The sequence below is a fragment of the Perissodus microlepis genome, chromosome 23, assembly GCF_051167445.1.
Source record: "Perissodus microlepis isolate ML-2025 ecotype Zambia chromosome 23, ASM5116744v1, whole genome shotgun sequence".
Lineage (NCBI taxonomy): Eukaryota > Metazoa > Chordata > Actinopteri > Cichliformes > Cichlidae > Perissodus > Perissodus microlepis.
In genome coordinates, this window is record NC_140482.1 from 12646059 (window position 1) to 12660352 (window position 14294).

The following is a 14294-nucleotide window of genomic DNA, read 5'->3' on the forward strand; positions in this document are numbered from 1 at the left end:
TTATTGGCCAGTATTTCTATATGGTTGGGGTTATATCACAACATGTTTCTTTGGCATGCCTTTGACAGGACTTGATGTTTGTGTTTTCATATAGACAGGGATATTTTCTAAATTAAATTGGGAATACCGTGCCTTAAAAAGTACTGTTATGAGTGTGGGTGTAATGTTGTTCTTACAAATCATAAGCAATCAAACAGACACTTCTTTCTGGATCAGTTCTAGATTTTGCTGCTGCAGCCTGTCTTGGTTTTATTATCAGCTTGTTAGCTAGCAAACTGTAGATGTAAACAGATATTGCCGTGCAGTTTGGCTTCATAATGATGCATGTTATGTATTATGTATTAAACATATGAAACAAAGAAAGAAATTAGTAATTATTGTTATGATGTAGTTTGCAAGAAATATAACTAAAAATAAGGACAAAAACAGTAGCTCTTTAAATAAATTCATTTATTTCCTTAGGTTTGCTATTCATAATTAATACAGACAAAAGCAATACTCGACTACCAAAATTTATAAATCATTATAATCATCTCTTGTGTGCATCACAATAAACAGTATATTGAATTATGTACACTGGAAGACAACACATTCAAACTGAGTGAATCAAAGATGAGTGGATAAAGAAAAATCTGTCTATGGACACAGACATGGGGAAAGCGCATTTAGACATGTCGCAAACAGAGTTCCCAGCCATGGAAAAACAAAAACACTTGGCAGAAAGAGAAATGTACAAGGAGCTAAGCAGCTCCTGCTCATCACAATAAAGAAAAAGAAATCAATGCAACATTACATTTGGTTCCACAGTTGTAAACTAGATTTTATTCATGTCACTATTGCATATGCCATTAGGTAAAGTGTGTCAACAAGGCAAAGAGATTTCTATAGTAAAATAGACAAAGAGAATTTTTTTCCCATATAGTCACTGTGAGGGAGAAAAGAATAAAATAAACTGTATTTCCCAAATCGCCCCCACCCCCTCTTTAAAAATCGGTAGCCAAAGTCTTTACAGAGGAATATCATCGCAACATATTTTAAATCTAAGTACTCTATGTATATCCAATAGATTTTTTTTCTTTAGTTAAACTCTATATACATAATATACACATTCAAGATTATGAAGATAAATAGATACCACGACTTAGTGTGGTAAAGCTCCAATATTATTTCACTCTTGTCAAAACCATTTGCACATTGTTTCTGAGGTGTTTCCACCAGCTCAATGATACATTCAGACATAAAATTTTACAATCTACTGTACACTAAAGGGGTAGAGAGCCAGTTGGAGTTGCCACAGCAGACGGCACAAAGACCACAGTTAGGATACCGATAGAGTGCTTTAAATTTACCTTGAAAACAAATACCCTAGCGGCCATTTTGGAGGTTCACAGAAAGAGTCTTGATTCAGATTTGTTTTTTCTTTTAATAATTTCCCCCCAACTGGATTCATCAAATTAAAACAAGCCAGTTTTTCTAAAGAGGAAATAACACATTTTTCCTCTAGCAAATTAAACTGTGAATATTGCAAACAGTAAAGTTAAAGGTTTTGTGTCTACGAGTTAACATTAGCAACATTTGCTAACAGTCCTAGTATTACCTAGCTTTTGATAACATTAGCCAGTTTGCTTACTTCTGAAATTTCTTTAGACTTATTAGCTTTACGCAGTATGTTAGCATGTTCAGAAACAGAAAAACATACACATACAGATTGTTCTCTTAGGAGTTCAGACATAATTTGGTCTGGAATAAACAGTTGCTAATGGGGGGGGTCACAGTTAGCCACAGGCTAATGGTAACTAATAGTAGCAAACGTTAAATAGACACATTTGTGTGATACATCTTTGTTATGTCCATTTAGTTATCATTATATTTATTACTATTGCTGACTTCTACTCTTCTTTGCTTGGGCTAATGCATTGTACTGTCACGAAATAATTATTACATAATAATTCAATTACAACGGCTTGCTTTAATTCGTAACCTTATATAATTTTCTTCAGCTAGCTCTAATTTTGTTATACTGTCTGCCATGTAATCATATTTTCCAGACAGCTGACTCTTCCGTGAGCCTCCGTGGGGGTGTCACATGCGGCTGTGGGCCTCTCTTGTGCTACATTTTCTTTGCTGCCCAGCCCTCCTCCCCCTCGGTGCCCCGTTCCCCTTTTCTTCAGCTCTCCCTTGCCGACCAGATATCGGCTCAACTGCGCTCCCCAACCTCAACAGCTATCGTTGGCTCCACCCCTCGTTATCACCTCGCCTAGACAATTGTACAGTCAAACGATATCACAGCAGGGCGACCTGCATCGAGCTAAACAGCAGGCCGTAGGTTTGAAGGTAGGAGTGTGTGAGGTTTTCAGGCTCAAGTGACTGAGGAGCTGTGGGAGGTACAGTGCATTCAGATGCCTGGTGTTGTGGGGGTCTGAGCTGAGTTATATAGACATGCATAACTCTTGAAGACATTTAGAAATATATTTCTTTTAGTCCAGCACTTCTGATTGGACAAAAAATAAACTAAGGTACAATTAATAAGAAATTATTAATTAAGAAAATACTTTAATATCAATACAATAAATCAGCTCTCAAGCAGCCCCACAGTACTGTACATTTCTTAAATAATATATAGATTTAATGGTAAACTAGGCATTTTACTTTCCACAAGAGAATAACAATATAGAGATGTAGGTCCAAACAAACATACAATAATAGAATATTTATCACTTATTTCATAGAAAACATAAGGACAGTATAGACATTAAGGCATTGTGTAGGTCTTTTCAGACATTCATCATCCAAAAATAAATAAAATATCTAATCTAAGTATACTCAGTGTACCTTAGTATCCTCTCTCCCTTGGCCAATTCTAGGTTTCATTGTTCACTGGCATAACTGTTGGTCGTACTTTTTGTCAGAAACACGCACACACATGCAGGCAGTCATAAAACTACCCTCAAGTAAATAAATAGTATTTGGGTACCATTAGACTTCTGTTATTGTCTGACTATCTTTGCTTCTATGCTTGTGCCAAAAACTGGGTCACAGGAGAAATGGCCTCTGAAAGTGCAGGAGACACACCGATTCACAACACATTAACACACCCATCCACACAAACACACCTGCCCTGCCATCAGCAAATCCATGACATGCATAGATGGTGATCTGCTTGTGTCCCAAGTGTGTGTTTGTGATGCCGAGGGTCCACACAGTCTTTTCGGGCTGCAGAGCCCCGTAAAAGGGCAAGGTTTGTTTTTTTTTGTTGTTTTTTTCTGTTGTTTTTTTCTCTCTTCCTTTTGAGCAGCAGGTCAGTCAAGATGCCAAGTCAGAGGACAGATCAAGTCCTTCAGTCTGGAAGAGATTACAAGAGAGAGAAAACAACAGTTAATAAAAATATTTAACATTTTCATTCTTACAGTGGCTAAGCCAAATAAACTAGTACACCTCAACTTGCACCCTCTAACGATCATATGCATATTTGGTCATTTGCATCCAACTGTCAAGCAAAGCACACTCAAATTCTTGGCATGTAAATCCACGCAAATAAGCCTCACTTTAAGCAGTTTAATGAATGGAGACTTAAAGCCTCAATTTTCTTTGTTTGGAAACAAAATGACTAAATCTTGTGCGGATATCATCCAAGGTCTAAGAACTGTTTTTTCATAAAGCACCTGTAGGGTCAGCTGGCCAAACGCTGCTCTATAGCACCACTAGTGGCCAAAAAGACCCACACTGCACCTTTAATGCTGCAAAACATCCAATGACTTGACAAATCTGATTCTTCGACAATCCAAAACACAAGTTCTTTAACTAGAAAACTGTAACAGTCATCCTAAAAGGAAATGACCCGCGTTAGTAGTCTGATAGTTTCCCCACAAACAACACTGGTGCCAATTAAGCAGCTCTCTTGAGGCAACAGACATGAGGGCCTCTGAGAGAACAGTGTTCACTCTGTAAGGTACACATGTACTGTACAGAGTGAACTCATTCACAGGCTCAGATTAGGGTTTTGTGTGTCACAATAACAAGGAGGCACAGGGAAAAACAGCTTAAATATCAAGTGGGTGCCACACACACGGGACAGTTCTGAACATATAGTTTTACACATCCACAACAACAACAACAACAACAACACATTTGTTTTTTTTACATCAATATCACACGTGTTTTATAATCTGACTCTAGCCTGGTTATTGATTTAAAGGCACTTTGGTATTTGAAGCTATGCCTCTTATCCACAGAGCTAATGTTGGGTCATTTTGACCTCACATTTCTAGAGCTGCTACTGACTAAATATGAAGATCTTTTGTCCAATAAAAAGTATCCTGCAGCTGAAGGTGTTAAAAGTGTGTTTGTGTGTATGCTGGGCCTTATTGGATAGTAATGTTCTGATCTTAACACACCAGCTGTTTAGCCCAGGAAAGACTTGAAGGACAGTTTGTGTGTGGTGGGGCAAAGGGGCTCATCCACAGCAAGCATAATTACATAATCTAGGATGCAGAAAGATGAGGAGGGGGTGGGTGTTCCTGTCATGCTGCTCTGGACACACGCTTAGCGCAGCTACAAGCGGTACAGCAGCATCTCTAATATTAAACAAACGGAAAGAAACTGTGGCTGCATTTATGCTGCAATAGACGATAAGAATGGAACATTTTGTGTTTTCTTTCTGTGGAAATGCAGCAGCGGTAGGAGCTGAAAAAGACAGGGAGCATCAATGTCCTTAAACAGTTTGAGCTAAGAAAACTTTAGCACTGTAGGCTGATGAAACCCTTGGGAAGGAAAAAAAAGAGCCAGCTGAACGACCTCAAATATGCGCAGCGATCAGGCTGTTTGTGTTAGTTCCTGAAAAGCTGCCATTTTTGGATCTGTCGTTCAGCGCTCTTATAAACAAGCAGCCCAGTTCTCTTTCACAGAATCACACATTTAGATCTTTTGAAGATATTTTAGGCCCCATAAGATGATAGTGTAGCTGAGGAGGATGTTAGAGATGTTAATCACTAAATCCAAAGATAAGTCCCTCGATCTTATATGATTTTTCAGAGATTGACTATAATGACGAGATCATTTTACAGTCAGGGTCAGATTTCTGTTGAATTCAGCTTTATAAACATGTTCACATTCGGACAAAACATCCTAAATGCCCACACCTTACATTATGCATTCCCCAGCTCCTCTCCATGGAGCATCCACTGGCTCTTGCTGATCTACCCTTGGCCGTCTAATCTTGCCCGCAGAGGCTATAATCTCATCTGGAGCCATGGCTGGCTAAATGTGGGGAACGCTGGCCACGCAGTTATCTAGCAGCTAGCGCTTCTGTCTGGAACATCCCGGCCTACTTTAGCCCCCCTCCTTCTCACTGAGCCGTCACACACACACACACACACACACACACACACACACACACACACACACACACACCATTGGAAACTCTGACACAGGAGCCTTTGGCATTACGTGTTTGTTCTCCATATATCATGTAACATGGCATTTCTGGAGTTCCTGCTTTGGTTGTTTGCCGTTCTTTGTTATTTTAGTAAGATCCCAACTTCAATCTTCCTCTGACGCAGGTGTAAATAAACTATTTAACAGCCGGCATGCGTATGTGTTCAAGGGTCAGGGTATAGCAAGAATGGATTGTGCAATCAGGCTAATGGGTACAATCAGGTGTCATCTTTAGGAGTAAATCCACAAATCGCAAAAAAAAATTTTTTAAATGTGGCTGTAAAATCCAAACAGAGCTCTTTGTTGGGGTAAACATTTAAAGAGGATGCAATAGTTCCAATGCAACCATCAAATGCACAATTTATCTGCTAGTAATTGTGCCATCAAGTTTTAATATTTCGAATGGAGTTTGAATTTCCTGTACAAAAACCCATTTTTAGCAAAAAAGCAAAATAAGATACTTTTCCCCCCCTACCATTTATCTTGTGACGCATAACACAAATCTCAGCCCTTACTTTGGGAACTGAGTAACAACCTGGTCTACTGGGCATGCTCTGGGTAACTTAGTAATGCATGGCTGGGCAACTTAGACTGCTTTTGCTTGCTTCCCCCTCTGACATCAAGGACACGAATCAGTGGAAATTTGTGTAACAGATACACAGTGCGTGCAGTGGGTGCATTTACCCACTGCATGCACTTTGCAATGACATCACTCACAATACAACCAACCGAATGACGTCAGGGGGGAAGTGGGATTTGAGGAGATGGACGCGGATGTCTCTAATCTGGCCGACAAATTACACACACACACGCACAGAACTGATACACTCTGTAGCCTGTGGGCGCAGCAGATGGTCTGGGTTGGGGGTGGGGGGGTTAACCGGTTTGGAGTTTGGGTGTGCACTGCAGAGAGAAATATAGCAGGATATATGTACGTTTACCAGGTAGTTTGTATGCATGTGTAAGGGAAATCAGTGTAATGACAGTGTGTAAAGAAAGAACAGGATGGCAGGTGTTTAACCCCCCCCCCTTAACAAACCCATGCGCACTCCGGAAAATGGCCATCTGCCACTAGCACTCAGGAGGGACTTGAAGTGACAGCAGGGCTCCTTTTGGACTTGCAGCCCCCTTAGGCCTCAGTCTATTTCCCACCTTCTGCTAATGTTTAGTTAAAATTGAAGCCCACAGATAAACACCCCTATTCTAGGTATAGATTTATAACACGTGCATATTTCCAGTTTTTGGAAAGTTTCACTAGTTTGCTAACTATTTCTGTTTTCAATAAGTGTCTTTCTAGCAGTAGTGTTCCAAAGGTTTCAGACCAAATTACCTTGCTATTATTACAAGTGTTCCACAGAGCTCCATTCCTGGACCTCTTTAATTCATCCAGTACACACACACACACACACACACACACACACACACACACACACACACACACACACACACACACACACACACTATCACTTGTGCAACCCAAAACTGTACCGTGTATTTTAAGACAAGATGACATCATTTCATACGCCATTATTATATAGCTTCCCTTGATCTGGCTATTGCAGTTCTGTTTTGGATACATTTCAGAAATCTCTTGCTAAACACTAGCTTTTTTTAAGCTCAAGGGAGCTCAAGATTGTTATGTCACAGTCAAAGCTGATAATAAAGTATACAGAGATGGATGCTGCTTTTGGGTTTGAAAGTTAAATTGTGCATGTCAGAAACTCATCAGAATGGTGAGCTGCTATGTTGTAATTTGATACAACTGTACAGATGACTGTTATGTCTATTCTGATAAGTATATTAACAGCAGAGAAAGAATTCTGAATGCCCAGTTCCTTGTATGCATACACATACACATGTGTACTCAATAAAGCAGATTCTGATTCTGCGCTTTCCAGACTGGAAATAGCAACAAGAAGCTGAGGTTTCAGAGGCAACAGTGCATGGCTTGGTTAGCAGCTGCAAGAAGGGCAAACTTCACCTTTAACAACATTTTGGAAATTATGCTTTTGTGATCACTGCAGTCGTTTTGCATCAGCCCAAAATATGGATCTCTTGTTTTGAATGCATGCAAAGTGTCCAACGTGAACACAAACACATCTGCACCATGAGCATTTAAGCAGGTTATTTCCCCAAAAAGTGATACAGAATGCACTTCATCCATTCCTGATGCTTGTTTTTTACATAAAGATGCTTGCATCACAACTTTCTGCAAACAAGATGTGAAATTCACCTAATTTTAAGGAAAGTGTCTGACAGTCAAACAGATCAGGTCCAAACCCACTGCCTAATGTGTTCCCCTCAATGCTTAAACAAAACGTACAGCAGTAAGTCTAGTGAAGGACAATCATATCAATACAGCATTAGGAATGATCTCTTCAATCATCACAGGAAGCAGGAGCTGATTGGTGCCGTCAGATAAAGGTATTAGTCAGAGGTGGTGGAAACAGAGACGGCTGACTTGGCTAATCTGAGTCTGGTACAGAACATCCACCTGGCTGAGCTGCGGCTAGCCGGGGCCGCAAGTGGAGACAGCCTACTTGGGTAAGCGCGGCAGTAAACACCGCCTCCGAGTCACATGGCCTGGCTCCCTGACAAAACAGGAGGTAAACAAACTCCTGACACTTATGCCAGGCGTTTAAGCTCACTGGAGGTGGAGCATAGAGAAAAACAAACAAGAAAAATCAACAAACCAGGAAGCAGCACGTCACGTTTTTTTTCAAAATGCAAGGCTGTCACATGGAAGGAGGAGCAATTTGGGTGTTTAGTTGCTTTAATCCTCACTTTAGAGTGAAAGTTACCCACCGGGCCAAACTGCATTTACCTGCGAGTATAAAATTAATCAGCAGGGGTGTTTAACCTGCAGACTTTTGGGTCAGAGTGGCACACGGTCCAGGAGCCCAGTGTGCCGTCCCTATAAACACGGGATCAAAGCCCTCCGCCAGCGGGGCCAGGTGCCAAAATCCTCTGCTCTGACCTCCTTCACCCTGCTTCACCGCGCAGCAGAGGAACCGGGTAAACAAGGGCTCCCGCTCTCCCAGAATGTACCTCAGTGGAAGAGGGGCCTCACAGATGAGTTTATTTGTTCCTTTAAAAAGCCAGAAAGCCTCCCCTCCCCTTTCTATCGAGCACTCTGCCGCCCCCGCCTCCTTCTCTCTCTCTCTGCTTACTTCTTCTAAGTGAACAGACTAATGAGGCAGAAGGGCAGCGGAGTGCACGTGCCATCCTGCCCCATTATGCACGCATTTACTCGCTCTCCCGCAAACAGGCAGGCAGCACTGGAAAACAACACAGCCTACACACTCTCTCTCTCTGTGCACATCTTTGCCAAGCATTCACGGATACAGGCTCCACCGCTGGAAAAAAAAAAAGGGAAAAAAAGAAGAAGAAACAGAGAGGAAAAAAAAACCCACCCTATGTGTACGTGCTAGAGTCCACATGTATGTTCCCTCCCCCTGTCCCCTTCCTCTCCATGGTCAATTCAAAAGCTTTATTAGTGTCATAAAAATATTAGCACTTGTCAAAAACATGAGTTGGGGACACGTGCAAGCCTGCAGAGACAAAAACAAACATGTCACTGTCTCGGTATTGTTACATTCCGCTTTATTTACCAGAGCGCCACTGACTCTTCAAATACTAATAACTTAACAGAACCCCCCCCCCACCCATTTCTACATCCTAAAAATCAAACCTCCTCACATGCGGGGGGGCTTGTGGTAAAATAAAAGCCACCGTCTGTTCAATCGGCCTGGAGCCAGAGAAAAACAAACCCCCTCTCACAGCAACTTTTTCTAACCAGCTCAGCCAGGAATGCAGACCATGACATCCAGTTACCTGATGGCCCTGCTTTGTTGTTTTCCTCTAGTCATTGCTCACAAGGACATGCACATATATCCACTTACACTGGGCCTCACATTGGGGGGTACAACATCCCTCCACCCCCTCCGACCTCTACGTACTTGCAAGCACATGTGAGCTGCATGTCTCAGTTGGATGGCAAGGGGGTCAAAGAGTCACACTTAGCTTTAAAGTCAAAACTGTGCTGCCCCCCACTCCACAGCACTTTTTGTTTGCTTCCCCCATGATCCTTTCGTCTACTGCCCCACACTGGGGCTTTTGTTTTGCTCACTGGGATATTCTGGGACGCAGTATTGATCACAGGATGGTGGGAATAAGGGGTCTGTAGAGGTCACATTGATGTGCAACACATCCTAATGCCTACCCAACTGAAAAACAACAGCCGGAAATGCCTGCGGCTCAGAGAGACATTACGGCTGACAGGAAGCCTCCACTAGGATTCCCGTGACATCGACAACTGGGTTATGCCTGCTAATAACCATCCACAGTAAACCAGTTACATACACTTCACAGATAAATATTTAATGACTTATTAGTTGCTCTGGAATTTTTTTGCATGAGGTTTAAAATGAATCTCTAATTTGGAATTTCTGCCCATTTTTGCAACAAACTTCCACTCTTTATAAGCGTCGGTGGAACTCTGAGCTTGTATTTTCGGTATCTTCAGCCCACGACAGCAACAGCGAGGCAGCATCCTGCTCTGTCACGGTGCTTGTTTACTTCACAGCCCTCAGCCTGGTCACGTTTCATAGCAGTCACATGGTGTGTTCACATGTTGTGGGAAATACTGCAAATTCTCTGTTAGTGATCTTAAAAGCAGTTAAGAGTATCTTTAAAATTGCTGCTGCTTTCCTCGCTTTATGTGGGCACTCCCAATTCCCAGTAGCACCCTAACATTTAAGCACAAAGAGATTAACTACTCACAGACGAACTCAAAAGTAGAAGCTTAAAATGAGCACTTGAAGGCAGCATCAGCTGCTGAGGGCCAGTTTGAATTTGAATCTAGAGGAAATTCAAGTCTCTCATATTTTTTTTCCTCCCAAATTTTTCATCTGTGCAGTACCGCTTTCTTTTTAATTAAAGAGATGCCTCCCACATTCCTGGAACCCTTCATTCCCTGTGCTAAAATCTGACTGTTTGGATATTTTATTCAGCAGTATCTGACATAAACCTGACCCACCTTTGGCAGTGGTTGCAGCCTCCTTGAATCCCAGGCAGACATATGGTGAGCTGTGCAATCCATTGATGTCCCCTTTGCAGCTGCTGGTGGGTTTGAAGCCGACCAGGTCCTCACACTTCTCTAGGTTCAAGGCAATATAGTTGAGTCCATTGGGGTAACCCTCTGAGCTCTGCCGGTTCTCAGGGCTGCCGTACTCCTCGTCAGAACCCTCGCTGCTCCGTGACGAGATGTTCTCCACTGAGCTGTGCCTCTTCACGGCGTCGCCACGAGCAAAGGATGCGAAGACCGGGGTCACAGTGGCAGTAGATGAGAACGTTTCAGAGCTGTGGCGCCGGCGTCCCTGTGGATTTGCCCTGATTACCTTGGCAGAGCAGTCAGGGTCCACTGTGGAGGAGGAGTTTGGACCGAGCAGGAAGACCCCAATGTGCTCTGGAATACCCTGGTCTTCCATGGAGCGCATCTTCTCTCTGCTGCCCTGACTACTGGAAAACAGAAGCAGAGAAATTAAGATAAAAATAACTAAAAATGTGACTAAAACTAAATATGAATTAAATTTAAATGACGTTTTGTTGCCACCTGCAGTGAACCAGGATTTTTACCAAAACACACAACCAAATACTTTAAATAAATAATAATTAGTGATAAAACAACAAACAGACACACACCTTGCTGCATTCAGAGGTACGAGCTGTGGGGGCAAACTGGTCATCCCAAATGTCATCTCAGTGTAATCATTTTTCACCTCATCACTGAGGCCCTGGGAGTCTTTCTCACTATCCACATGGTATACGCCATCCTCCTCCGAGCAGGGGCACAAGGTTAGCTCTGGGAGTGTGTCCAAGCGCTCAGCAGGAGTGTCAGCATCCTTGGGCGAGTGTGATCCCAGCTCCAGGTTTATGTAGTCTGCTAGAGATGACCTCCCAGGACCCCCACCGCTGGAGCCCAATGATGAAGACTGGCTCTCTGTGGATACGACAGAGGGCGGAGAGAATCTGGCACCACTGAAGTCGATGTTAATGTACTCCCCAGGGCTCCTGGGCTCCCCTGGGAGGGGATGTTCATTCATGCTGGGCAGGGTTCTGAGTGTGTCCAGAGACAGCCTGTTAGGCCTGCCCAGCCTCCCCCTGTAGGAGAGGTTCTCAGCCCGGCTGTGTCTGATTGGGGAGGGTGCTGAGGGGCACAGCGGTGAGGAGTGAGCTGCACTGGGTTGCATCACTGAATAATAGTCAGACTCCCCAGGTCTCTGCCTCAAACTCTGGGGACTCATCAGCACATACTGGCTGTTATCTTCATTCTTGGAGGCCTGCAGTTTAGCAGGTAGTGTGAGGGAGCCGGTCTGATATGCTGATCTAACTGATGTGGGTTCAGCAGCCAGCAGGCCCAAGCAGTAATCTGGTGGAGTCTGGAGAGGAGGTGGGTTTCCAGGGGACATGTTCATGTATTCACCATGCCGATCTGGGCTTTCGATGGAGGATTTAGCGCCACACCACATTCTCATGTATCCGTTGTCTTCTAGGGAACTGGAGGAAGGGGAGTTGGTCTTGTAGCTGCCACTGGCAGCCGCCTGAGGATGCACCCTAGGGTTCACAATCTGCTTCGGTGCAGAGACGCACATGGGGCTCATAGGCACGTAGTTGTCTGCCTTGCCAGACTGAGGTGCTATACCTGGTGTCATGGGCATATAGCCATCGTCACCAAGGTTGCTGCTGGAGCTTCTGGATGAACCGATTTCAATATCACCGTAATCCTCCGGGTAGCACACTTTGGGTGAGGCAGAGTGGGAGTTCTGTCCGTGGGTCATCTTCATAAGCGTGTACTCATCCAGAGAGGCTGAGGACAACGGCGCCACCACCCTCTGTTGACGCGGTGTGGTGAGGGAGTGTGTTCTTTTCCTGTAAGCCAGACTCTCACCCCTGTTGCACCTGCTCCCATTTACTCCCTCCATTATCATGTAGCCACAGGGGTCACTAGTGTCACGGGAAGGAGGAGTGCTAGACAGGGAATCGGGGGTGTCACTGCGAGTAAGGGGGAGGAACCGGAGTTCACCTGGACTGGAACTGTAATCATCACACAGCATGAAGCCAGTATCGCTGAGAGAGCCCGAAATGGAGGCACTGCAGCTGAAGGGGCGCCTAGCTTTGTCAGGAGTAGAGATCCTGCCCCCCCCTCGTGGAGACATGCTAATGGGGCTGGAGACAGCGGGAGGGGAGTTGGACACTGGCATCGAGCGGCTGTGATGGAGGTTGTATGTGGACTCCAGCATCCTGCAGGTGCGCCCATTGCTGAGGTTGTGGGATCTGTTCAGGGGATTCCCAGAGTTTGGACTGGTGGGACTCCCGTTTACAGATATGGACATTGACACAGGCCGGGTCACACTTCCGTCTCCCTCGCTGGACGTTCTTATCCGACAGGGCGTGACCTTCCTTCCTGGGGATGTGGCTGCCATGCTGTCGGTTCTGGATCTCCTCACCAGGCCCGTCTGACTTGGAGGGGGATTGTTCAGGTTGCGCCGCATGGGCACAGAGATGGGGTTGGTGCTAGCAGACTGGCTTTTGCTCCTCGGCCTGAACTCAGACAGCTCCTTCATGGCCTTCATGGCATCCAGGATCGTTTCGTGGATGTTCTGTGCCACCACCGAGTCCTCCGCCTGCATCCAGAACTCCCCGGGCCCCGTGACCGCAGAGCGGCCAACCTCTATGAAAAAGAAGCTGTCTGAGTGGCCACATCTCCTGATATTCATGAGCTGTAAACTGACAGCAGCTGTTTCAGAGTTCAGTTTCACAAAGCTGATGGTCCTGCTGGACAAACACAGCCTGTACACTCCAGTGAGGTTCTTCACCTGACCTAAACCTTTGGATTTCAAGTTGACCTGCCATACCTCCTTGTAGGTAGGTGTTGCCGGAGTAAGGAGTCCATAACTGGCCTCTTCAAAGCCAACTAGAGAGGAGGTGGAAGCAGGACTGTCATACACTTTCCCCTCAGCTATTAAATCAGTCAAAACCCTGTACCAGCTCTCCTGCTCCTGCTCGTTGTCTGCAGCTACGGCGAAGTATTCGTCCTTGGTGTAGAGGGCGATGAGGTGCTTGTGTTTGGCATCGGCGCGTTTGTTTACGCACAGACAGGAGTCCAAAGTTATAACCCGTTTCGCGGCGGACTTGTTTCTCCATTTCTTCTCGCTCTCATAATACTCCAGGCGGGCCGGGCAGCGCTCGATCGGCTCCCGGAGCACAAAAAATCGCCTGTGTCCGTGCTTCTGCTTCCTCAGGTATCCGCACTTCGTCACCCCATTCGTCCCATTAGATAACAGGTGTCCTCCCGTCGCCGGAGGACTTGCCATTTTCCCTCCGCTTTTCTTTTCAAGTCCAGATCGGCAAATTCCTCTTGCTTTTTTTGTTCGAAACTCACAGCAAAACGCAAAATAAAAAAATTATTTATAAATATATAATACAAACCGCTAAAAAAAAAAAAAAAATCTCTAATCCATTGCAGGATATGTCCGCCACGGCAGAAGCAACAGTGCAGTGGGGACCAGACTGATCCGATCCAGGAGAAAAACAACATGTGACGCTGCTGCTCTAAAAACAGAATAAAACACAGAGTCATAAGGGGGCGGGGCGTCCTGCAGGGGCCGTGCCTGTCCGTCACGCCAAAGCGTCGCCGACTATTGGCTGTTTTACTCACTTGAAACAAGCAAACCCCGCCTCCCTCCCTGCTTCTCCAACAGCAACCTCTCTCACGTAGAAAACGAAAATACCAGCGAGTCCATTGAGGAACGTGAATTCCTATTTCCCACTGTAAAACGAAAGCGTCATGCACCCCCACT

At 44.6% G+C, this 14294-nt stretch overlaps 1 protein-coding gene across 2 annotated transcripts; it reads right to left on the minus strand.

Annotated features, from left to right (window-relative positions):
- Positions 1 to 433: 433 nt before the first annotated feature.
- Positions 434 to 14070, minus strand: LOC146360996 (insulin receptor substrate 2-like). Of its 2 annotated transcripts, none has more exons than XM_084921281.1 (3): positions 11137 to 14070; positions 10472 to 10950; positions 434 to 3342 (listed from the first exon to the last, which is right to left on the minus strand). In XM_084921281.1, exons 1-3 carry the CDS (start codon positions 13806 to 13808, stop codon positions 3338 to 3340), a joined length of 3156 nt encoding a protein of 1051 aa, XP_084777407.1. In that variant the 5' UTR covers positions 13809 to 14070; the 3' UTR covers positions 434 to 3337. The 2 variants fall into 2 exon arrangements, with proteins under 2 accessions (XP_084777407.1, XP_084777405.1); XM_084921279.1 differs by having other exon boundaries at positions 10472 to 10953.
- Between the last annotated feature and the right edge of the window lie 224 nt (positions 14071 to 14294).

Bases quoted from the DNA above. Each gene is read 5' to 3' on its own strand.
- LOC146360996 (XM_084921279.1), bottom strand. From the start codon at position 13,808: ATGGCAAGTCCTCCGGCGACGGGAGGACACCTGTTATCTAATGGGACG. The intron at 10,954-11,136 runs GTGTGTGTCTGT...TCTGTTTTCCAG, and splicing joins GTACCTCTGAATGCAGCAAG to TAGTCAGGGCAGCAGAGAGA.